Source organism: Pleurodeles waltl, chromosome 8 (assembly GCF_031143425.1).
Source record: "Pleurodeles waltl isolate 20211129_DDA chromosome 8, aPleWal1.hap1.20221129, whole genome shotgun sequence".
Taxonomy (NCBI): domain Eukaryota; kingdom Metazoa; phylum Chordata; class Amphibia; order Caudata; family Salamandridae; genus Pleurodeles; species Pleurodeles waltl.
In genome coordinates this window covers 320,943,617-320,970,501 of record NC_090447.1, presented here as the reverse complement: position 1 = coordinate 320,970,501, position 26,885 = coordinate 320,943,617, and the positions used below count along the sequence as shown (strand labels likewise).

At 43.6% G+C, this 26,885-nt stretch overlaps 1 protein-coding gene across 1 annotated transcript in view; it reads left to right on the top strand.

The window, feature by feature from the left end:
• Positions 1–26,578, top strand: part of ATG3 (autophagy related 3) — a 168,976-nt gene extending 142,398 nt beyond the window's left edge. Inside the window, exons 12-13 of the mRNA XM_069204178.1 lie at positions 13,325–13,393; positions 26,270–26,578. Of these exons, the coding sequence (XP_069060279.1) occupies positions 13,325–13,393; positions 26,270–26,351 (151 nt within the window). The 3' untranslated portion in view covers positions 26,352–26,578. The remainder of the gene's footprint in view (positions 1–13,324; positions 13,394–26,269) is intronic.
• Positions 26,579–26,885: the final 307 nt, after the last annotated feature.

Here is a 26,885-nt window from a genome sequence, read left to right as displayed (position 1 = left end):
GTCCAAATGAAAAAGAGAAGTCTTTTTGGTCCTGAGACTTCAGGGAACAGGAGGCAAGCTCTATCCAAGCCCTTGGAGAGCACTTTTACAGCCAGACAAGAGTTCAGCAGGGCAACAGCAAGGCAGCAGTCATTTGCAGAAAGCAGTCAGGTGAGTCCTTTAGGCATCCAGGCAGTTCGTCTTGGCAGGATGCAGGTTCTGGTTCTGGTTCAGGTTTCTTCTCCAGCAAGTGTCTGATGAGGTAGGGCAGAGGCCCTGTTTTATACCCAAATGTGCCTTTGAAGTAAGGGAGACTTCAAAGAGTGGCTAAGAAGTGCACCAGGTCCCCTTTCAGTTCAGTCCTGTCTGCCAGGGTCCTAGTAGGGGGTGTGGCAGTCCTTTGTGTGAGAGCAGGCCCTCCAACCTCCCAGCCCAGGAAGACCCATTCAAAATACAGATGTATGCAAGTGAGGCTGAGTACCCTGTGTTTGGGGTGTGTCTGAGTGAATGCACAAGGAGCTGTCAACTAAGCCCTTTCTAAAAGTGGCATTTCTAGAATAGTAATATTAAATCCAACTTCACCAGTCAGCAGGATTTGGTATTACCATTCTGGCCATACTAAATAGGACCTTCCTACTCCTTTCAGATCAGCAGCTACCACTTCAATACTGTATGAGGGCAGCCCCAATGTTAGCCTATGAGGGGAGCAGGCCTCACAGTAGTGCAAAACGAATTTAGGAGTTTTACACTACCAGGACATGTAAAATACACAGGTACATGTCCTGCCTTTCACCCACACAGCACCCTGCTCTAGGGGTTACCTAGGGCACACATTAGGGGTGACTTGTATGTGGAGAAAGGGGAGGTTTAGGCTTGGCAAGTACTTTTAAATGCCAAGTCGAGGTGACAGTGAAACTGCACACACAGGCCTTGCAATGGCAGGCCTGAGACAAGGTAAAGGGGCTACTTGAGTGGGTGGCACAACCAGTGCTGCAGGCCCACTAGTAGCATTTAATCTACAGGCCCTAGGCACATATAGTGCACATTACTAGGGACTTATAAGTAAATTAAATAGTCCAATCAGATATGATCCAAGGTTACCATGTTTAAAGAGAGAGAGCATATGCACTTTAGCACTGGTTAGCAGTGATAAAGTGCGCATAGTCTAAAAGCCAGCAAAAACAGTGTCCAAAAAGTGGAGGGAGGCAGGCAAAAAGTTAGGGGTGACCACCCTAAGGCTGTCAGGTCTAACACATACTAAAATGGATAGTTAACAGTTTTACAAAGTTAGTATAGAGTGTGCCTTGGTTAGAGTGCAAATAACACAGCTTTACCGTTATTGTATATTCTAATGAAATTCTTCTATTGAGAATTTGTACCACAACAATTGCTAGCTCTTTTACAGCATAAAAGAAACATCTTTATCAAAAGGTGCTTTTGACAAACAAATTGTGCAGAGCTTCCTGGAATTGAGGTTTTTCTTACTTAATCCACCATTACATAGAACGCAATCTTTTATGCCCATGTTTATAGCACAATACAGGGCAAATGTTTCTAATCAATACTGTTCCTTCTGTAGATTATTTTTCACATTTTCACTGTAAGGTATATTGTTTTCCTGTGTGTTGTTCAAAGCCAGCCAAATAGAGCTATAGAGTGTATTAAAGTAGCCACGCCACCCAGTCCTTTCAGTGCGTTTTGTCAACTTTTGTAATGGGCTGACATCCATATTTGTCTTTATTTTATATTTCCTTCTCTATGAACAAAAGGCTTTAGATTTCAAGATTTGCACCAAATGATCTAAGAGGGGTATCAAAGAGCAGTACCCTAAGCAATGCTTGCCTCATAATCATGTTAAAGGCCCACACTATAGGAAATGAAAATTATTCTCAGACAAGTGTGCCTTCAGAGAGCCAGAAGGCCCACAGGTGTAGACTGTGGACTTACTCCTTGCACCTATTGGACTTGAACTGCCATCAGTGAAAGTCCCTTTCTAAGTCATAAAGATCTTCTCTGACGAGTTCTAAAGTAGTTGGACGAATTGCTGTAGGGGAGTACAGTTCAAATCTGATATACTGATTTGCATCTGGCTGGGTCCAAACTCAGGTGGCCTGATGGGGAAAAATAACAAGGGGTTGGAATACTACTCAAGCAATTGCTAGTGGGTAAACGTATTGCAAGCATACCTCCAATCACCTTTTTTGTGTGTGTTGATCCAGTTGAGAATGCAGCTGTCTGACTTCTGCTGTGACTGTCCTACTGCCATATCGAAGTAATTTAAGTAGTCTGTGATGCCTCATTGACTCACTATTGATCAGCTTATAGATAATCTTCTAAACGGCCTGAAGATGGAGTAAGTAGTGGCATCAGGATTCATGCTGTACCATTGTGTAGCTGGATTTGGTTGTGTGTGAACTGGATGGTTCCATAGAAGCAAGCACACGTTTAATATTCCTGTGATACTATTGCCAAGGCTGCTGTTCCTGCCTAGATAAGTGATGCCTGAGTCTGCCCTTTGTGAGAGCCAATTTGTCGTAGTTGATTGAGAGGTCGACTAATTTGTGTCAACTGGCCTGAGCAGGATTATAAGGTTGTCACATTATGCAGGACCTTAAGGATAAAGGTGGTGTAGAAACGTCTTCATACAGTGGTGTCTTCTACACTGTCGAATGTCTGTAGTTCATCTTTGTCTCCTTTAAATTGGGCATACTACATCCACCGTCTATCCAAGACATTGATGCAAATAATAAGGTCTTTGACTGTTTGCACAAGAGGCTTAAGGAGTAGATGATTTTTTTCAACCTCTTTCTGGGGCTTTGAAGAATTCTGGTGCAAACATGTGGGTTCTTTACATTTTGAGGAAGTATAAATCTTTGGTAGAAAATCATTTTGCTTAAACCAAATCTTTTATTGTCAGACTAGGTGGTGAAGCATTTGGCTAATCCCTAGAGTAGGTCTGATGATTTTGTGACTTTCCCATGATTGGAATTCTAAAAGTGCGCTGAAGAACATTTTTTTTTTGTCTCGTCATTTGACACCATGTCTGTGATGCAGCCATAAACTAAACTCTTACTATTCATTGTGGCAGCTACTAGAAAAGGCAGTGTGGGTGTGCTGGGCAAGTAGGGTTTGAAGGTAAGTGTTTAACAGATAGTTTGGATTCTTCCAAGCACATCTTCCACTCTGGTCTTTGTTGACTCAGTAACAAGAGAGATGGGGACCTCATGCGGGATGAAGAGGCATTCTTGGCTGCTTTTGTTCCTTCAGGTTAAGATTTTAAACATGACTAGTAATAGACAGAAGGTCTCTGAAACGAGATGAACTACATTGCATAACAAGACAGTTCCAGCCCCACTCCCAAGCATTCCTATCTACAATTTGCACCCCTCACTGAGCTCGCCTCTAAAAAGCAACCACAGAAGGTAATTTGGACATGTCAAAAGGCATTTGACATCCTGAAGGAGGCACTATGCACTGGACCTAATTCTTAGCGCATCCAGCTTCTGCAAATAGTTTGTACTGTAGACAGATGCTTTAAAGCAAGTTATTATCAACAAACATATACTACCCAGCGAACATCTGTTGAGTACCTTACAAGGAGAAGCATTTTCAGTGGTCTGGGCTTTGTAGAAACGGAGACCATGCCTATTTGGTGCTCATTTCTGGGTTCAGACAGACCTCAGGCCTGGTAGATGGCTTATGCAAATGCAAGGAGAAAATCCAAAACTTTTGAGGTAGTCCATCTTCCAAGAGGGTATGGACTTTACAGTGAAACACAGACTGGGGACTGACCACACCAATTTTTATCGTCTTTCCACATTTTGCACCTTAACTGAAAGAACTCCTTTTGGGAAATGACCATCTTTGGTGTGATATCCCCTAATAGTTGCCCTGTCTGTTTTGCTGGCATTAAAACTCTGTGCTGTTTACCACTGCTAAACAGGTAACGCATGCAAGTCCATAGTAAATAATGTACAACATATGTCCGGGCCCTGGAAGATAAATGCTACCTGTGGTGTGGTGTGTTGTGCTGCGCCTAATGTGCCATCAATAGAGTGGGCCTGTAAACAAGAACATAGGCCTTTCATGTGTAGCCTCACTATAGCATCCTGAAAACCTGCTGTCAAACCAGCCAAAATAACCCTTTCTGAAAGGCGCCAACACCTGCTTTTGAATATTGGCAAGACGCCTCCAGGAATTTCTTATTACCCACAAAGCAGGGTGTCTGAAACTTAAAGTGGAAAATGTGTGAAATTAATGATACACAAGTGACTAGTCCCCAAAAGCTATTTTTGGTAGGCAAGGCTTTACATGGCTCCTTGAAAATGTCGGATTATAAACTTGAATCTATAATTTCTGACACTAAAATGGCTAGAACAGTCATTCAAGGTCTATTTTTCATTTTTACTAAAAATCAAATTCACTGGTGAAGATTGATTTTTAATAAATATTTAGGGAATGTAACTTTTAGAAAGTTACGTTTTGCCTGCATGATTCTTTTAGAGGCTGATTTGTATTAGCCTGCAAGCAGCTGGCCAGCCAATGCTTGCCCTAATAAGATGTGAAAATTGCTCCCAGTTCAGGGTAATGGCTTAGGCCTGGTGAAAGTATGGGCCGAGTGTGGGGCATGTGATCCCAAACTAGTCAGGCTGGCACTGTACCTGGTGTGAATCAAGCTACTCCAGAACCAAGTGGACACAGGAGTGCAGACTGCTCATTTCCCTGGCCGCTGTGAGCCAGCTCATTTCCTTGGCCACAAGGGCTCTAGTCAAGGTAGGAAAGATAGCCCATTGTATGCCATACATGTGGTTGATTTACCTCACCATAGATATGTTAACCCTCCAAAGTAACAATAGTAGAATACAATAATGGACTTGGGAGCCAAGTATTTTGTCATAAAGGAGCCTGCCAGAATCTCTAGACAAGAGATTAAGCAAATCTACTTTGCTCAATGTAAAATGTTCCCACAGTGTCCAAACCCATTTTCCACAGTCCAGCAGTATAATGAAATTGCAGAACATCCAAAATATAGCACCCTTCATTTATTGTCATCAGGCCATCTTCAGAGCTCTGTCAAAACATTCTCCCATTTTGGAACCTTCTCTGAGTAAAACATTCTGTTGTGTAAATGTTGGATTTACAGTTCGTGTTAGTGGTAGTTATGGTGTGCACCACAAAGGTCACAGTGACTGAAGCAGTCTCACCATCCTGGCTTGTTCTTACAAAAAAAAAGTTTCCCTTTTAGGCACCATGCTCATCTTCCCTCTATTTTACGAATGTTTGGCAAATTCAGAGTAGATGCCTCTGAATCTCAATAAATCCATCTATTTGTATCAATTTATGAGGAACCCTAAACTTAGCAGTAGTTTTAGTGATCGCAACATGGACAATTTAATTTACCTTGTTCTGGGAATCCAAGATTTGTTATCCAGAGAAATACTGGAAAAACAAAGTAGCACTCGTTTTCAGTCTCAAAATATAGACTGCTCATATCTCCCACAAGTGCTTTCTTTGTGTGAGTTCATTCAAAGAGGAATCTGGCTTGACAACGGGCCCTCTAGGATGCTCAAAAAGGGAGAGGTGAGCAATTCTGTGGTTCCAGCAGGTATGCCACAGGAAACATGAATGCAATCTCTTCCCTCATGCTCCTCACTTGTGAATTCTGCACCTACTAAAACATACCAAGTTATGCAATTACATTCTCTAAACAAATACTGTTTAATCTGGTATTCTGTTGATCACATGTGGCAGGGAAGAGAAAAGGTCACATATCTGAACCAGAGCAGCAAATAAAGCAGAAATAATGTTGTGGTTCCTAAATAGGCGCAACCCTGGCACGCTGATGTCAGTTCTTTTCTTTTCGTGTCAGCCTGCGCAGATCTGAGAGAGAGCTGCCTCTAAGTCATTTTTTGGCAGGCCTTTTTAAACTTTTTGTAGATATTTTTGAGGTTTCTTTATCCTGGTGTGTTGAGATGTCATCATGTAAGACTGGTTTTAAGTCCTGCGGATCCTGTCATCAGGCGATGTCATTGATGGATGTGCCACTTGTCTGTTTATGGTGTCTGGCATGCACCATGACCCGAAGTCATGCTCAGAGTGGCGGACCATGCATCTGAAGACTTTGAGGGAACAGTCACTAAAGCTGATGGCAGCCCGACACACGACTCCGCGCAGGTGAAGGTCCAAGGTACGTGAAAAGTCCCGGGACCAGTCGCAGAGTCCTAAGTCGTTGTGCCACTGCAAGTCCTCGGGTCATTCGGTAAGTTGAGGCACAAGAAGAAAAGCAAGAAGTCGAAGCGGTCTTCAACTTCTCCTTGTCTGGCGGCCGAGGGAGCATAGTCATTCTAGGCCTCGTTCTTCGGAACCTGCGCCCTGGCCGACTGCGCGCCTCCCTGAGTTTCCGGAAGCTAGAGCGACCCCTGCCCAATTGAAAGAATTTTTTGAGGCCATGCATTTTATTTTCAGGCAGTCTGACCCTGCAGGATCGTCTTTGGGCTTCACAAGGTCCAAAGCGGCCCTGTCAGGTTCTGCACCGGCGGCTAGGGCTCGGTGCACCCAGGGATCCAGTCCTGGATCTAGACCAGCGTCAGTCATACCACCTTGTCCTTCCCTGGCCCCAATGCCAACGCTTACAATTCCACCTATGCCCACCAGCGGCAACATCCCTATTGTCATCCCTGACACGGAGCTGGATGGGTGTGTCTGATGCTGACTCAGACGCCAGCAGGCACTTTGCCTCCTAGATTGGATCCTGAGCCCTTTTCTTATGAGCTAGTTTTTGGGGTTGAATGAGAGGGGTCACTGGACCCTTTAGAATACCAGCCCTGTGAAGAGGAAATGGACTAGCGTTGGGACTTGGATGAAGCCAGTGGACTGGTCACATCTCCAGTTACTGTTGTGCTTTCTACCGTTACAGTGGCTATAGCGCCTGAGTGCCTAGACCTTCGGCTGCCTCGATGGCGATCAAGACTAATCTCTTGACAGAGGTGCTGCAATCAGGAGCTACCACCTCTGAACCCCCTGCTGCTGTTCAGTGATGCCCTCAGAGACAGCTTCTGGGTAACTTGGTCCAAACCCAGCACAGGGGCTCTTGTGAATAGGATGTTTACCCGCCGCCATCACCCCACACCCGTGGAACCAAGTTTCTTGACGCAACACCCCTACCACTGACAGCTTGGTGGTCCACGCTTCTACTTCCCTTGGCAAATTTCCTACTGCTCCCCGATATAGGTAATCCTAAAGGCTGGTGTATTTGAGAAGAAAAGTTTTCTTACGCCGGCTTGCCACTGCGCTCTGTGAACACTGCATGCCTTTGGGCCCTTAATTCCCACACTCTGTGGGACACGGTTGCACAAGTGCTGCCACAGGTTCCAGAGGAGGCCTGATCTGTAGTCTCTCAGGCTGTTGCCGACGTGCAAGATGCATCAAAGTTCACAATCCGTTGCAGACTGAACACAACTAACTCAATAGGCAGAGCGGTTTCAACAACAATGGACCTGAGGCACCACGCCTAGCTTAGAACATCTGTCTTTCCGGGGGATGTCAAAGCTTCCCTGATGGACATGCCCTTTGATGGCACCCGTCTTTTTGGAGACGAGGCAGATTCGGCAATCGAGCGCATAAAGGAATCTCGGGCTACGGCCAGGTCCATGGGTCTCGCTGCAGCCCCTACCCCCACCTACCTACCTCCATCCGACTGGCATTGCATGCCTTTCTTCCCTCTGTCAATGGAAAGATAGTGCAGGTATTCGCGGACAACACCACGGCCATGTGGTATGCATCAAGCAGGGCTGGGGACCCTTTAAGAGGCTCTTCGCCTCTGGACATACCTGGGAAAGAAGGGCATATCTCTAGTGGTTCAACATCTGGTGGGCTGTCTAAACACCAGCGCGGAGAAAGTCAGCCGAAAATGCCTAGCAGATCATGAATGGCAAACCCATCCAGAGGTGGTGCAAGATCCCTTTCAGCAGTGCAGAGAGCCTTGATTAGATCTGTTTGTCTCCGCCAAGAACATGTAGTGTCAGCAGTTTTGCGCTCTGGAGTTTCCAAGGTGGCACTCCTTCTGAGACACTTTTCGTCTTGACTAGAATGCAGGCCTCCTGTATGCCTTTCCGCCCATACCACTCCTGCCTAGAGTTCTCAAGAAGATCGAGAACAACTGGATCCAAGTCATGCTTATGGCTCCAGACTGGACCTGGAGAGTCTGGTAAACTGAGCTGCTGAGTATGGCCATCAATCTTCTGTCAGGCTGCCCCTTCAGGAAGAGTTTTTCTCACAGAAACAGGGAAGGGTTCTTCACCCCAACCCGTCCACTTTCTGCCTTCTTGCATGGAGATGGAGCAGCGAAAGTTGATAGCTTTTGACCTTGGTCCCGAAGTCTTTAATGTCATCTTGGCAGCCGGGCATCCCTCCACCAAAACGTTATACGCCTGTCGTTGGAAACAATTTGTGGCATGATGCACAGATAATTCTGATGATCCCCTTTCTTCCTCTCTTTCTGAATTTCTATGGTTCATTCTTTCCCTTGTCAAACATGGCTCAGCTTTGGGAACTCTTAAGGGTTATTTAGCTGCTATGTCTTCTTTTTTTTTTGTGGTTGCCTGATTAACCCTCTTTATTCAAGTCTCCTACTGTGCATAGGTTCCCCAAAGGTCTTACCCATCTTTTCTCTCGATCCCCATTAGTTATACTCCAGTGGGATCTTGGTTTGGGTCTGACCTTTTTGGTGTGTGCTCCCTTCAAACCTCTTCACAACCGTCACCTCAGGCTTCTCACATTGAAACCAGATTTCCTTGTGGTAATTACATCTGCTCGCAGAGTGAATTAACTGCAGGCCTTATTGTTTAAGCTGCCCTACATATCTATTTATACTGACAAAGTGGTGCATCTCACTAGGGCCTCTTTACAAAAGAGTTCTGACTGGATAACCAACTCTTCGGGAGTATTTAGGTGTGAAAGAAATGTGGGTCGTGCATAAGAGGCCCATCTGCAGATGGCTCATTCTCTGCATTAATATCTGCTACGCATTGGCCCAAAAAAATCTTCTGAGGGCTTGCAAGCTCATTTCACCAGAGCTAAAGATGTGACCTTTGCGTTAGCATGCAGATTTCCGTCCTGGACGTCTTTCAGACAGTGGCGTAGGCATCTCTGCACACGTTTTCCAAACAATACTGCCTGGACAGTCAGGTCCATAGAGGCGCAGGCCCTTTGCGTGTATGGTCCTGCAGGACTTTCTAGTTTGAAATTGGTTCGCAGACCCACCTCCGGGAATGGTGCTGCTTGAGTATCTATTCACAGGTAAAGAATCTGCAGCTAGAAGTCGCTACCAGATGGACAACTTACTTACCTTCTGCAACGTCTATTCTAGTAGAGACTATATCTAGCTGCAGATTCCTTACCGGCCCACCCATCCTCCTCGCTCTGTGAACGGATTTCTAGGGATGAAGGCTTCCCTTTCATGGGCCTTGTTTTGATACACCAGTGGTCCGTGTACTTCATGGCTTTGCTCTTCTTGCGTGGAAAGTTGTGAAAAGAAACTGACGGCGCACCGGGGTGGCCCCCTTGGGCGTCTATATAAGAACTGCAACGTAATTTCCATTGCAGGTGATGTCGACATCGGACGTGGAGCTGATCGACGGCGCCTACTGGCGAGCAGGTGTACTGCTCAAGAAAAATCTTCTAGATCCAGTGGGACCCCTGGTGAGAATTCACAGGTAAGGAATCTGCAGCTAAATATAGTCCTTGCCAGATAAGGTGTTACCTAAGGTAAGTAACTTAACCATTTGGTGTTTGGTTCCTCCAGAACTGCCTAGTTATGCTTGTATTTGGTCTGCTCTTTGGACCTGGAGAGAGCTAGCTATTGAAAATAAGAAGCACACTCATTTATTGGCACTGCTTCTCTACCCATCACCCAATCCTCAGTCCATTTCCAGTGACCCATACTATTACTACTTTATAACTCTAGCCCTATCAAAATGCTTCTTTAAAATTGTAAAGAAACCAAAAATGAGAAATTAAAAATTTGCATAACATGGCGCTTTGGGAAGGGCCCAAAGGTTTTGATATTCTGGTCTTTTTGCATGCTTTATACAATGTACGTGAGTTGGTGCTATCCAGGCATGAAAAAGGATTGATGAGAATGCAGTTGAGTTGTATTTACATTTCCAGGTAGGTCTCAGTTGTGAGGGAAGTAGTTACATCTCTGAATGTTTGAAAGTATCATACCCTGTAGAGGGAGAAGTAGCTGTAGGAAAGTACCCTCTTTCTGGCATGGTTATCCCCACGTTTTCCCTCTTGTCAATATGTTTTGACTGTGTGCACTGGGATCCTGCTAACCAGGACCCCAGTGACTGTCTCCCTTTAATTTAAGCCTGGTTGCTTGGGCCACACACACACCCTACATTTTGCATACTGGTGCCCTCCTATAAGCCCCTAGTATGGGGTACACAGGTATCCAGGGTATTGGGGTACCAGGGGTCCCCCATCGGCTGCAGCATGTATTATGCTCGCCTTAGGGAGCCCATGCAAAGTGTATCTGCATGCCTGCCATTGCAGCCTGCGTCAAAGGGTGCATGCACCCTTTTCACTACAGGTCACTGCACCAGGTCACTAAGTCACCCCTATGGTAGGCCCTCCTAGCCCAGAAGGCAAGGTGCAGGTACCTGTGTGTGAGGGCCCCCCTGCATGAGCAGAGGTTCCCTTACAAACTCAGCCCCATTTTAATTTACTTTGTGAGTGCGGGATGCCATTTTATGCGTGTACTGGCATAGGTCTCTACCTATGTCCAGCTACATAATGGTAACTCTGAACCTAGGCATGTTTGGTATCAAACATGTCGGAATCATACCCATATTCTGTTACCAGTATTGAAAGTATGATTTCATGCACTCTGGGGGCTCCTCATATGATCCCCAGCATAGTTCCTACCAGCTTTCTGGGGTTTGCCAGGCAGCCCAAGCTGCTGCTCAGACAGATTTCTGCCCTCCTGCTGCATGAACAGCCCAAGCCCTGGAAGGCAGAACAAAGAATTTCCTCTGGGAGGGGGGGTAACACACGCTCCATTTGGAAATATGTGTTACATGGCTTGGGAAGGGTAGCCTCCCCAAGCCACTGTTATGCTTTGAAGGGCACATTTGGTGCCCTCCAGTCTGCACCGGTTCAGGGACCTCCAGCGCAAAACTGGACCAAGGAAAGGGGAGCGACCACTCCCCTGTCCATCACCACCCCAGGGGTGGTGCCCAGAGCTCCTCCAGAGGGCTCCTTGATTCTGCATCTTGAATCCAAGGTAGGCAGAGGTCTCTGGGACCTTTTGAGTGGCCAGGTCAGGCAGGTGATGTCAAAGCCCACTCCTGATAGGTGGTCACCTAGCTAGGTGACCAATCCCCCTTCCAGGACTATTTAGGGTCTCCCTCTTGGGTGGGTCCTTAGATTCGATGCTCAAGACGCCAGCAGGATTCCTCTGCATAGTTTACTTCAACTTCTGGCCACTGGAAGAACTGAAACTGGAACCTCCAGGAACCGACAACCTGCATTGACAAAGACTCTGCTTGGAACATTGTTTCCACAGCTCCTTCCAGCTTCTGCAACATTTTCCCCAGCTTTGCATCCTCTGAGAGAGGCAATTCTTCAGTCTGCACGAGAAGGAAGAAGGAATCTCCCTTGGTGTGAAGGAGTCACTCCCCTGCATCCGCAGGCACCAACTGTAATGACGACCGGCTGTGTGAATTTCCTCTCATACTGAGCTGCGTGCATCCTGCATCACAGGTGGTTGTCTTCGGTGGTCCCCTTGGTCCTCCCTACCAGCTGTCCAACTTTGGGGAAGGTAAGTCCTTGCCTTCCCGCGCAGGACAGTACCCCTGTGCACTGTGTCTCTTGCAGCTACCAAGGCTTGTTAGCATCTCCTCCAAGGGATCTTTGGGCTCCGTGTAACCCCAGCACTCTTCTCTGTGACGCACAGCCCCCTGTGTGCTTTTCCTGCAGCGTGGGACCCTTCTTCAGTTGTGCTGTGTGGGCTCCCCTGCAACTCCTGGGTCCTCTTCCAGTGGGTCTCTCTTAGGGGCTGCCTTTTCTTCTGTGGACTCTCTGCATCACTGAGGTTCCCCTGGGACTTGGTACCTCCAACCCCCCCATGGGTTGAGTCCTCCCTGGCAGCTCCACTTTTCGTCTATGGCGACTCTTGCCTTTGCCAAGGCTTGTTGGTGGCTTTTCCACGCCACAGACAGATTGCAATCTTGGGATGTTGACTGCATCTTCCAGGAACTCTTCTCAGATTCCAGGGCTGCATTGCTGACCGTTTCATCCTGCCGTCAACCAACTCCTGCAACCACCGACGGGTGGGTAGTGGCTCCTGCCACCACTGGACACTTCTGCGACTTCTGGACTTGGTCCCCTCTTTTTCAGGTCTTATTCTTCAGGAAGCCATTGCTGGTTTCTTGCAGTCTTGTGTGGGTGGTGCATTATTCTTCTTTTTGGTCTTTTTAGTGATTGTAGGAAAATCCAGTAACGTATTCCTTTATTCCTGGTCACTGGGGGGCACTGTGGTACTTACCTTTTGGGGTTCCTAGTTCTTCCAGCTCCCTCGCTACAGATTCCACTTACCTGGGTGGGGGTCCTGCATTCACATTCCATTTTTTTTAGTATATGGTTTGGGCTCCCCCTAGGGTCACAATTGCCTATTTCTGTTGCATTGTTTTTTATTGCTATTTATGCCTAATGCCTATCTAGTATTTTTGGTAATTGTATCACTAAAATAAAGTGTCTTTATGTTTGTAACAATTAGTGTTTTCTTTCATGTGTGTGAGTGCTGTGTGGCTACAGTGGTATTGAATGAGCTTTGCATGTCTCCTGGATAAGCCTTGGCTGCTCATCCACAGCTACCTCTAGAGAGTCTGTCTTCTAGACACTGCCTACATTTCACTAATAGGGGAACCCTGGACCTGGTATAAGGTGTAAGTACAATAAGTACCCACCACACACCAGGCCAGCTTCCTACAGTAGCCACTTATTGTTTCTGTCTGTTTTAATCATAAAATCAGAGTGGGCTTCTTTTAACAGGTTTATGATGCCAGTGTACACCAGTGTGTCCTTGTACATGAATTTGTTATCTGACTTTACCATTACTAGTCCAGCTCACACTAGGAGAACTCCCCAGGTTGGTGCTCTGTACGCTGCCCCTTCATATTGTATGCATCATTCAACACCATTTAAAAAATGTGTGGTATCCCGATATCGAAAAAGGCCCAGTTTCTTCAGGTTTGCTGTAAACAAAAAGTAATTAAACTAGTTTACTGTTTGTTAAAGGGAATATTTTACCTATAACAGAAACTATTGTTCATTGATTTAACAGGCATGCAGAAGTAATGAAGAAAATAATTGAGACTGTTGCAGAAGGTGGAGGTGAACTTGGAGTTCATATGTATCCTTTTATTAAATGTTTGTTTAGGAATTTTGGTTACAAGTCCTCCTATCATTTGAATGTTTGTTTGCAGTATTTGTGTTACTTATTTGTATTCCTCCACTGTTATGATTCTCTTCCGTGGGTCTGTTTTGAAGATCATAGAGTTAACCACCAGAAGATGGTGGATGTCTGTCTGTTAAAATGGCTGGACATTTTCTATTTAACAATTTTCATGCTCACACTATACCCTTTTTAGGTTTCGCTTGTGCGCATGCTTGCGAAATCTTTTGTTGGTTAAAAAAAAAAAAATTATACTTTCATCCACATTTCTATGGTTTACCTTCAGTCCACGCTCACCAATTTCCTGATGCCCCTGATATCTTATCACTGTGTTCTTTACTGGGGAACTGACAGAATGATGGCAAATGTGCACGTGACATGTCATGAGCTCCCTCTTCGTTGGGTTGTATCCCTGGAAAGGTGAGGTCAAGACCAGTATGTCACTTACTACACTCCAATGCAATGGTGTGATTCTTCCTGAGCTCCCACTTTAAGGTGAGGAGAGAAGAACCATGAGTAAATGATAGAAGGATTGTAGTGCTCAAGAACATGATAACCTGAAGCACCAGTTTGCCATCTTTAGGGAAACTGGCATTTTCTGGGTGACTGAGCTGTCTAATCACTCAAGCAGTTTTGTATTGAGGTAGTCCAGTGTTCCTGCATGATATTTAAATTTCTAAAAGACTCTATTGGTAACACCCTTTTAGACAGAGCAAATTAGGTAAAAGGAACTGGGGAGAATGCTGCTGGGTGGGAGACCTGCACAACATACATAGGATGAGTTTTGATATGATATTGCAACAGGAGATTAATACACAACGAGTACTTAAACAGAACTTAATATAGGCCACTGTAATTGTTAACAGCAAAAATGTCCCAAACCCATGGCATCAAGGGTCTATGGGCTGGAAAAGAATCGGTCACTTGTAACCAACTTGGGAAGCAGGTTACTGTAGAAACTGCTCCAGAAAAGGGCCAAGAAGCAAAATGACCCTACCACAACTGAAACTGGCCAAAAAGAATAACATGCCTTGTGGTTTGGTTGTGGTACACTTTTTAAGGTGGCAGAAAAAAATTGCCACTTCCATGAATGTTGCTCCTTTACCTTAGCACGAATGGCTGCTATCCACAAAATCCTGCATGATATACCAGAACAGGTCCTACAAGTAATAATCTTCAGGCAGTTGTATTTCACAGTACACAGTGTGGGTCCACAAAAGGAGCTTGCACACAGATGCTACCATAAACCTGAGTTGTGTGAATGTACACAACCATGTACTCCAGAAGTTACACCAGATAATGCAAGATTGACCACTAAGACCCCACACCAGCTGCATGTAGCCCAAGGGTCTCACCACCAGAAAATGTGGTGATACAGTGAAGTGAAGCTCTCGGCACATGTACTAAGGAGCAGAGCCATGGAGCCAATTGTGCCTGTTCAGGAGCTACTCACATAAGTCCCTAGAACCTAGTGACCTCACACAGCTGCCCAAGGCTAATGATATGAACGTTCTACAAGCTACTTCATGCTAAAGTCTGCTTTGCTACACAAATGCTAACTACAGCAGTATAGCATATCTCCTTCCTTTGTCAATAAACAAAGTAACAAGCACAGTGATCTAACACATGTGGAACAACCGGATGCCATGTTGAGGAGCCTGGAGTCAGCTCTTCTAACTGTACCAGCTACCACAATAAAGCTTTACAATTTGACAGCACTAGCCAAAACCATAATCATTTAACTTGTGTCTGTCCATCTGTCACCCCAACACTTTCAAATCTCCACCTTCTCTCTTGCATCCTTTTTGCCCTCAACTTGCATTGCATCCTACCCATCATTTTTTTCATCCCCCATTATAAAACTGTTTAAACCCTGTTTTGCATTCCTTACTTGTTCCTCTTTCCACTCTTAATTCCTTTTGATTCACCTTCCTACAGAAGGCCGCTCCTCTGTTCCACGTCTGACATTTTTGTATCACCACATGCCACTCTTACACACTTCTTCATCTTGCCTGTCGAAAATTATCTTCACCCAGTTTCGTGGTTACTACTACCAGTCTTTTGACAGCTGTTGAGCCCTTTGTTGCCACTTGCGTAGTCGTAATCCAGAATGTATTGGCACAGAAATTGCTATCGGATATTAGCTCTCAATTACTCACATAATATTTCCTGAATTATTGTTGTTACAATTAATTGGTACTTAATCGAACAGTACCATTCCAATAGATAGTGCATTAGGTAATCTGGTTACCTCATCAAAATTAGGATAGGGTTATCCAGAATTTGAAATAAATTGAACACATATCTACTGGAATTTCACGTATTGATTTCTTAATGTGGCTTTATCTATCTCCCTTCCCAGCTGTAGATTTGAGGACTTTTCTCTCTATTCGTGTGTGTCTCACCCATTTCAGTCTTAGTGTTATGACTGATTAACTTATATAATTTTCATTGCTGACCATGATTGCATTCAGGGAACTTCTTTTTCCTTTCTCTACAAGCCCTATATGGAACCTCTGCTCATTCCACTTTGTTTTACAATACATAAACCGCCATGTTCATCTCCTTTTCATCCATCCCACATCCTGCCCTACAATTCACTTAAACTAAGTAAGGTTTAAGAAACGTTATAGTTAGGGGAAATTAAAAAAAAAAATAATAATTAAATGAAAAAACACTGAAATTCACTATTATTATTTTTTTATCTCAACTGTAACTCGTGCCTTAAGGCAACTATTGCTCGCGTTCCTGCCATGCACAGTTATGTGGTGGTATTGGCAGTGCATGGTAAGGGTGCAAGTTAAAGTTACCTTAGGGCATGAGTTATAGTTACCTATAGTTGGTAAATTTGTGTTTTTTTTTTTTGTTTTTTTTTAAGTTCATCATTTCACCTAACAAATAACCTCACTTTGTCTTTTCAGTGAATTTCTTTTTTTTTTTTTTTTTTAACATGAAATAATATTTCACTACCATACGTAAAGCCAACCACCTGCCGCGCAGGGCCTGTGGCCATAACCCCGCCTCCCCAAAGCAGCCACCTAAGCAAAAAAACACGTGGTGTCCCAGGTGGGACCAGGACATCCAGAAAAATAACAAGCATTTGCAATGCAAACTGTCTCGCATTTTCTTGAGTTAGAGCTATTGGCATTGTAAATTAATTACTGGACTTTCCTTGTCATATAAATTGGTCAAGTCTGCCTCATAATTTTGTTTTTTCCTCCCATATAATTCCTGTGGCCCTGCATATAACTAAAGTGCTTCCACTTACCTTCTTCCTCTCTCTGCAGCAAAAATTGAAAATGTTGCCATTTAGCATCCCAATTTAAATCTGCCATGCTAATTCCAGTAGAATACCACTTTTACCTTCCCACCATCAGATGGCTGGCTAGCTAACACAGTTCCCCAAAACAAGACAGCCACAGAGGACAAATAAACTTGAAGAGTCACCCAAACATATCAAAAGGGTTCAAAAAGTCATAGTGTAATAAGGATGGTAAGTTGGCCTGAATCATGGTCATAACTGTAATAAAGAGAGATTATTAAAACATACACAATTATCATGTAAACCTTTATCAGAAATGACTTTTTGGCATTAGACAGTAATGCTCAAAACAGCCCCTACAGAGCACCATATTGAAAATGCCATTTGTAATAAACATTGTCATGTAACGATATTGTTGGCCCCTAGAGGACATAACCCCATGAAAAAAAAAAATCAGGAGTAAGGAATGCAGTGTAACCATATACCTGGCCTCTAGAGGGTGTTTTTAGGGCAATGATATTACAAACAAGGCCTTTAAAACAAAACTTCTCCCAGCTGTAGAACAAAAGGTCTAGCCATGAGAAAGCTTAAAGGACACTGAATGGTTGGAGGGGTTATTATTTTGGGGTTCCCACTAACCTAGTGTGGGGACCCATAGATGATGTAGACAGAGTGTTTTGAAGGTGATCCCATTGTCCGAGGACCACCACAGGCTGAGTTATGAGCAAAAATGTTTTGTAAAAGTAATGCCCTGCAAAGCATTATGGGGCTGGTTTTCATGCCCTGAATATTATAGTACGTGGACTGCAATGCTCAGAACAACCCCTAAAGGACACCACAATAAAAATAGCATTTCAAAGAAACATGGTCACATAACCAGTCAACCCTTAGAGAGTATAACCACATGACAAAAGAGTGGGAGAAAGCAATGCCGTGTAACCATATATGTAGCCCCTACAGAGCATAGTGCATTATACATTGTCAAGGCTAGCAGGCCCACTAAAATGATATTACAATCAAGGCCCATAAAACATAACCTAACATGAGAGAGCTTAAAAAATAATAAATGGTGGTGGGGGTTATTATTTTGGACCCCCTACTAACATATTGTGAGGACCCAGAGATGATGTAGACAGAAGGAGCACGTTGTGGTGAATGCTTGCTTTTTGAGGGTGGTCCAATTCTCCTAGGACCACCACAGTTATAAGCAAAACAAATTTGTAAAAGTAATTCCCTGCAAAGCATTATGGGGCAGGTTTATGGGGCATGGCTGTAATGCTTAGAACAGCCCCTAGAGGACACCACAATGAATATAGCATTTGTAAGAAACATGGTCATGTAACTATAAAGTTAGACCCTAGAGGGCATAACCACACAAAAAGAAAATGGCAATAAATAAGGGAGTGTAACCGTATATTCAGCCCCTAGAGAGCATAGTGCATTATACATTTTCAGGGGTAGCAGGCCTATAGCAATATTATTACAAACACATTAAATACTTTAAAACTCAAGCTATTCCCAGCTATAAAACAAAGGTTCTAGCCATGAGAAAGATTAAAAGGCACTGAATGGTGGAAGGGGTTATTATTTTGTGGTCCCCACTAACCTACAGAAAGAGTATGTCATAGTGAACGTTTTGGTGGTGGTCCCATTGTCCTAGGACCACCACAGGCTAAGTTATGAGCAAAAATGTTTTGTAGAAGTTATGCCCTGCAAAGCATTATGGGTCAAGTTTCCCGAGTGCAGTGAATATTGTAGCATTGGCTCTCCCGCTGTGCCGGGAGAGCCGCTTTCACCTTTAGGATTTCTGTTTACACAAAGCATTTACCAATCTCAAGTGTTCTAGGAGGAGATCCACAAGAGATGACTGTTTAGGTAACTATGAACAATGTTACCAGTGCTCTAATACCACTGATCGAGTTCACAATGTTGTACCTGTTTGCACTGTGAGCCCCATGGCCGCCATGAAGCACGAAGGGGAGAGTCAAAAGAAAAAAAAAAGTTTGCTCACGCTCAGGTATATCGGCAGTCGCGCAATAATCCATGTAATAGGGGTGGTCTGCGAAGTGTGACCAAAATTGTCTTAAGGCAGTAAAGCATTTACCAGTGCATCAAATTATTTTTTGGCAGGCAAGGCAGGAACGAATGAAAGTGATGGGTGTGGTTAAAAGTTCACAATACTTACAACAGATCAAAGCGGTTGTGCGTTCGACCTAAAAACAATTAAAAATGGGCAAAAGTGAATAATAAATGAGTGGCCAAAGCCGCTCATTTATTCCCTGCTTCTTCAAGACGTGCCCCTTAATGCCCTGTAAGGGCATTTGACTTATTATTTGATGATATCTCTAGCAGAGGCCGGGGCATCACACAATGTTTAGGTTTCGCCTGCACTGCAAGGGACCTGGAAACCGCCCCTTACTTTCCTGAACTTACTTCTGGCTTGGTCCAACGTCGCTCTAATTTACATGCATCTGATTGGCCAGCACGTTGTCTGCTTTGTTTCGTGCTGTCTTCTTTGCTGTTCATGCCGTTGTGTTGCATCGGGACCAAGTACTCCTTCAGGTCACTTGCCAGTGGACACTGGCCAGTGTCCTTCCTCTGGCTACAACACTGATGGTACTTCTTTTTTCTTTCTGCATGCCGTTTTCTTTCTTCGCTGTCTTCTTTCTTCACTGCCAACTTCTTTGCTGCATGCCATCTTCTTTCTTCGCTGCCGTCTTCTTTGCCGCAGGCCGTCTTCTGTCTTTGCTTTCTTCTTCGCTGCATGCCATCTTCTCTCTTCTTTCTTCACTGCCATCTTCTTAATTCTTCACCACTTGCCATCTTGTTTCCTCAATGCTGCCTTCTTTCTTCTTAACCGCATGCCGCCTCCTGTCTTCTTTCTTCACTGCCGTCATATTTTTTCTTCACCGCATGCTATCTTCTTTCTTCACTGTTGTCATCTTTCTTCTTGACCGCTTGCCATCTGCCATCTTCTATCGTCTTCCTTCAATGCTGTCTTCTTTCTTCTTCACCACATGCCGTCATACAGTAGGATTTGCCTTTGTTTTTTCTTTCTATCTAACTAGATTACACAGTATTAGAAAAATGATTACACTTAATGAGTTGTTGATAGTTGTTTATTTATTACTGCAACATACATCACAACAGAACTATTAACGGTTTATCAAATTTAAAACAAACATTATTATAACATTGTTCTAATATTTTGTAACACAGTTAGATAAAAAGAAAAAAACAAAGGCAAAAACTATTGACTTTGCCAATGCTTGTTTTTTTTTAATGTTGTAAGTAGTTGCAGGGAGTTCTGCAGCCTCAAGCAACATTAGAAAAAATGTAAGTCTCCTGGGTCATTAACCCAGGAGTAAGTCTCCTGGGTCATTGGGTCCTAGGATTCCCCCCCCCCCCCCGCAGAGGCTGCCATAGGGCCCCCACATCCCTGCCATCTCCCTGCAGACAGCCCTAGGGGCTCCGCTGAAGCTGGCATTTTTTATTTAAGGGATGTCCTGAAGGCCGGACAATTAATTGTGTTTGGAGCTGCAGGAGAGCCCCATGGCTTTTCTCCCTCCCCAGGGATTTATTTTTTTTTTTTGCTCCCAAAACCGCAGACAAGGAAAAGTTGTGTTCCCACGCTTTATGCTCTCGGAGGGTGGGAGCACTTTACTCCTTCCCTGCCCACGATGTTGGGCAGAGAAGTGGACAGTGTCCCTGCAGTTTGGGGACACAGAAACACCATCCCTGAGCCTGGTTCAAGGGGATGAGGTCCCCAGGCCATAAAATGGCTCTGGAAGGGGATTTGTGCACGCCAATTGGTACTTTGTGGGCCCAGCGGAGTGGAGTTGCCCGGCTCCCATCCCCTTTATTAAAGCATCTGCCTGGGGGATAGGGTCACTGGGGCTTCCTAGAGGCTTAGAGAGGGTGCCCACATGACCCTAATCCCCTTAATATTTTTATACAACCCTGGGGTTCGGAGCCCTGGGGCCTTTTTAAGCTCAGGGTGGTGGGCCCGTCCTTTTATGAAAATATCAGCCTCTGGGACGAAGTCCTCAGGGAGGCTTAGAGGCGTAAGCATGGGAACCAAATGCGGTCTTCCCCTAAATGTCCCTTCCACCCCTCGCCCCCTCCCCCAGTCCTGTCCCACCTTAGAGAACATTGTTTTAAAGTGCACAGTAGCCCGCATTTCTTTTTCATTTCAATTTCACAGCACATCCTCTGTAAATTTGCAACAAAATTATTTAATTTTGTAAAAAGTTTTTGGCCCCTGGAGAGGTCCTCTGGGACCTCACCACCAGGCCCATACATCTATATTTTATATTTTTTTACCTTATTTTTAGGACTCTGGACTGAGTCCTGAATCCTTAGATGGTTAACACCACAACCTTGTTGATGTGATGGCAGCCAATCAGCTCTCACCATAAGATCTGCCAGCCCTCCAGATCCTCTGCAGCGTGAAAGATATTTTTTAAGCATTAATTGCTCACTAACTACTGAGCAGATTTACACTAAATCCCGAAATTTCCTACAGAAAAATGAATAGGGAAAAGGCGTTTTAGGGGGATCCACCTTTTTTTCTCAGCCCTCGAGATGAATCACCCCAAATCTTACTTGGAAAGAGCTTGAAGATTCGCCAAACAGCATCAAACTTATTAGCAAACCAAACAAATGCATTTTCTATGGAAAAACTATCCTAACTAGGACTTTCCAGTGGCGACTGCCACTGGGTAATACACACAAATAGACACACAAGCACAGACGCGCACATCATATGCTGCACAAAGCACTGCTGAGCCACTTGCAACATTCTTCACGATTCTCATGACTTTTCTTTGAGTTTTAAATAAAAAAATATTTTAAGTTGCTGATCTAGCATAGCTGCCATTTTATACCGTTAAATTAAAAATTGCTTCCTTCTTGTCATCGCTGGTGGAAAGCACAGCATGATGCCTGCCACCTTTTTGGAATTACTAGCAGTTGCTAGTAGGTAGCTGTAGTTAGGACCTAGTTTTCATAGGACATGCGTCTTTTGTTTCGCTAAATACATTGGCACCATTTGACAAATCTTCACACAATTTTCAAAACTAGTTTGCCACTCTCTTCATCTACTGTCTGGAAAGTTTAGGAGTGAGTCATCAAGTGAGGCCTGAAAAAAAGGAGGGGGGACCCAGAACACATTTTCCCCATGCAGTTTCTCGTAGGGATTTTAGACATGACTACAGCCTGAACCGCTAGACCGAATTACACTAAATTTGGCAGAACATTCAATTTTGGTACAGAAAGATCTATTTTTATAATAATTTGGTTGAAATCTATTTAGTAGTTTTGGCGTTAGGAAAGAAGAAAGATTAATGTGTATCTAGAAATACAGATCCACACAACAAGAGCAATGTAGTGATTGGCTGACCTCAACCTGAGAGAAAAGTTGCGGCTGCTAATTTGTCAATTGGGACATAGTTCCCAGGAGGGTGGATAACGTTGATATAAGGGATCAGTATAGAGGTATCCTGATCCCTTGGGACTGATAGAGGGGTCTGTGAGGACCAAAATCTGTTCGCGGCATGGGGTTGGCCCCAGAACCTTGCTGGAGACCAGGCCCTGCAGCCAGCCCCCTGCGGCGCACGGCCAAAAGACTGCATGCAGGGTGGTTGGATTCAACTATGGTAATTAAATTCAAGTTTTTTTTACAAAAAATCTAGAAATTCACTGAAAAAAGCAAAGGTTACAAGGACAGTATAGTTACGTTCAGGTTTTACACACATAAAACCATAGAAGTTCAGCAGTAACTATAATTCCCACTCTTGCCATGCACTAGTAATTACCACACATATTACATCAGTCATGACCTTTTCTCTAACATCATTGATAATATCACTGCAACATGTGCTGTAAAATTATTGATGAGAAACTGTGCATGCAGGGCATAAGTTATAGTTTCTTGAGATAACCATAACTGCTCAATGTCTGTGGTTTTGTGTGCGTAAAATCTAAACCGGACTATAACGTCCCATTTGCAGTGTAATTATGCAAGTTACTCACGATGTAACAACTCCCATGAGGTGGCCTGCGGGTAATGATATACAACCATTCATATCAAGCTTATTAATATTTGTGTAATTAATATTGCTTGGACCTTGCAAAACATAAATCCTGCTGTACATTTAACATGGAAGAGACCTTATTAATCCCTCGGTTTTTCACCTTTACTGTGCCTGTGATATTCCTGTCTACCCTTCTCCTACAAGTCATATTGTTTCTCATTAGGCATGGTGCCCAACAGCAGAGAATACATGATGATTAGCAGCTCAAACAGTCACAGCCTCTTTCTTCTTTCTTAACCAACATGACCTCCTCCTTACACATGAATCAGCACGATGTTATTACTTTTTCCTCTTTTTTTTCAACTTGTTTCTTGGATTAGCAATGCTATTTGTTTAGCTATGTCATTGAGCATTCTAGTTTCCTTTCTGTTGCTTGAAGACCAACCGAAGATGGAATAAAGCCTTGTTCATTGAATGGAATAAAGCCTTGTTCATTGAATGGAATAAAGCCTTGTTCATTGACTACTAAACTGGCATACTAATAGTTGGCGGAGTTCCTTCTTTTAGTACCGGGGCGTAGCTTCAGGGTAGGTGTTTGGGGTGTTACAACCGCCTAGCAGATTTATTCTGTGGTAAATAGTTGGGTACAAGTGCTTTTAGTCTGGTATAATGATGAAGTGTCTGTTGGATTACACCCGGAATTCATTCATATTTTTTTTTTTTTTTTTTTTTTTTCTCTCTCTCTCTCTCTCTCTCTCTCTTTTTTTTTTTTTAAGTGCCCCCAACAATCTGCCCTCTTCTCTCTTTCCAGTGCTCCTTAAGCCCCTCTCATATCATGCTTCTCTTGTCAGGTGTTTCAACATGATATCCCAACGTGATTGGTGGGAAATCTGACGCTCCCCCACCCCCAGTATTATTAACCAAGCTACGCTCCTGCTTAGTACAGGTGCATTTCGGCAGGCAGGCAAATCGTTACCTAATTGACTGTGACAAGATATTTGTCTTCTGAGCTGCATCTTGGGATGCTATATAAAACATTTAAATATGTGCTATATATCTTACTTGGATGTTTCTATTCAGCAATGTGGTGTGGATTACTTTACTAGTATTCCCTAATACTCCCAGCCTCCATGTGTTGTGTAATGGTTTATATTTTCTATGTTATGCATGGGGCCTCGATGGGATTTTGTGTACCTTATGCAGTATTTGACTGCATAATGTTTTGGCACTTTCACGTTGAGGAACACCGTACAGCTGGAAGTTATGGATGTTTTAAAGATGTAGATGACAAAGTGGCAACCCCCATCTTAAATTGGGCAACCTTAGTTACTAAACTCCTGACTGCAGTCTTTGTTTTGTGCCACCCACCTAGTGGTAATAGGGCCTCTAGTTTTCTAAGTATAAGCATTATGTGCAATGTGAGTGGCATATATTCGAATGTGTTTGGTCAAGTAAAGGGTCTAAAATATTTTTGCCTATGTCCATAATACAAGCTCACAATCTATGTCGAGACAAAATCCTTAAGGGTTTGAGAAAGACAGAGAGGCTAAATATTGACCATTGGCACTCAGTGCGGGATGTTAAGATTCGTTTGTTTACCAGCATGCTAGCTCTAATGCCTTTCATTTGGCTTCCATTCTAGATTACAGGCTGGGAAATTAGCCAAACATGTGGTGGTGGAAACTAACACTATCCTCCTTTTGCATAGATAGGATCGTCTGAGTCTTGGGCTTTCGCTTTGAAGTCCAATACCTTCGTAATGTCTCCTTGGACAGTGGACATCTTTTCAGACCTCACGTGGATTATATGCATGGAAAAATAAAGATGGCACACCAAAGCCAAATGGCCAGATCAGGGATTTTGACACACAAAGGCACGAGCGAGGGCAAAAGCTGCAACTACACTGCATCATCCAGGATACCAACTCCTCCCGTACTTTCAGTAAGGACAGGCTTCAAACCCTATTCAGGAGGAAGCTTCCAAGAAACAGCTATGTAAGGCCATAGGTGTTCAAGGCAAGGGCCCTTCTACCAGGAACAATGACCTCCTTCACATCTTCCTCGAACACTCATCAGTCGCAAGAAGTATAAGGTTATATCTTCCCCAGTGGGAAGAGATAACCTCAGACAGCCTATCCATTATCACATATGGATACAGCCTGGAATTCCATGCCTCCTAAAATACTATTTCTGTCAATGAATTACCCAAGAACATTAAAGGCTGCTGCATGAAGAAATTAAGGCATTGTTCCAGATGGAATTGATAGAAGGTGTTTGCCAGATCAGTGGGGTCTAGGTATACACTTCCTATACTTTATTTCTAATTCCAGATAAAGGAACGCTAAGGTCAGTTCTCCACTGCTAAACTGCTATTTCGAGTCCAAGCTCTCCAGAACTACAACCGTGCTAGACATCATTCTGTTGTTTTGCGCTGGGGATTATATGGTGACCCTCGATCTCAGGGGTGTCTGCTTCCACATCCCAATTGATATTCCACCAGTACCTCAGGTTTTTGGGAAGTGGAACACAAATTTCCATTCTAAGTACTACCCAAGCCCCACAGGAATTCACAGAATGTCTGGCGTTGATTTCAGTGCACCTTCACTGCAGTGTTTTTCACGTCTTGACATAGCTGGAGAACTGGCTAGTAAATAGAAGCAGCTTAGAACAGTGTCTCATTCACACTGACCAAGCAGTGTCTCTCCTCCAAAAATAAGGTTCCATGGCCGGTGCAAAACAAATTGCACCTTGCCCCATGGGACAAATGTCTTTTAGCCCCATGCCTCGACAGAGTAATAGGCAAAACCTAACACAGCAACAGAATTAAGTTCATTTGAACTGTTCTTTACCTTTGCCAGAGGTTTTGTTCCCTGAAATTGAGAATGATCATGAAACGACTAGGAATGAATACTTTGCATTGCAGTACTTCCAAATGCTTGCTTGCTCATGTGCCCAGAATATATGTGCTTATAGCAGTGGTCACAAGGTAATAGTCAGTGGGGCGATCTGGTGGTGGAACCCAGAGTTCAGCACAAGTTAATATGGTGACAACGCACTTGTTACTGGGCAGGCCGTTCCTCGTCCCCCAGCTGCAAGTTATCATTACCACAGATGCCCTTCTTACAGGGTGGCAGCACATTTGGGCCACCTCACGATTTAAGGCTAATGGTCTTCTCTACTACGACCAGTCTGTTTTAAATTATTAGAAGCAGCTAGGTTTTTCATTTTCTTATTACAGGTTCGTTCTGCTGTAGGAATGCACCCGTTAAGGTAAAATACAAAGATTTATAGGAAGATAGTCTATCTCGTTATATATGAATGGCATGGGGACTGGTTTACGTCTTACTGCTGTTCTCATTTGCATTCTTTACCTGAAACTTTTTGGTAAGTTTTTCTTCTCTGCTTCTTTCTATTGTATTGCTTCATTCCAAAGTGTGTTTATTATGTATGCAACGTATGTTGGTATGAAACAAGGATGGATAACCAACTGAAGTAAATAGTTACCCAAGCTGTTTTTCCTTGACTTAAAAAAATCCAGGTACCTTCTAATTTTCTTGAAATTTGTACAAGCAGTCATACCTACAATAGAATACGACTATACAAGACACTTTACAATGTAAATTAAAACATCACACAAACTATTATATAATATTCATTTTTAAAGAAAACAAAACAGAACTGTGACTGTTCCCTTACTGTTATAATAATAAACAATTTTCCTATTGTACAATATAATTTGACCACAATTATGCATTGATACGAACAATGTTGCACTACAGGCCTTACTCCTTTTTGTCAAATTCGTACATGTGATCCCTTTAATAAAGCTTTCTGTTTAAAAAATAAAGTGCTTGCTCTTTTATATGGATGAAAAGGGGGGGAAATAATAGGTCTGTTTACATAACTTGGCTATGTAGACTCCTATTTATCCTATAGCATACATTAATACCTTCTAGGCTTGTATATTTACAGTTTAAACATATTTGTACCCTTCTGATCTATTTTTTATTTTACATTAGAGATATTTGTAAATGTTCGTTGACCGTCAAAATAGTATCTCTGCATTTGAAAACTACAAACTGAATAACAGGTAATTTAACTAACACGATTGTTTCTATGCTGTATGACAATCAGGGTTGTTTCTATGAGTGCCG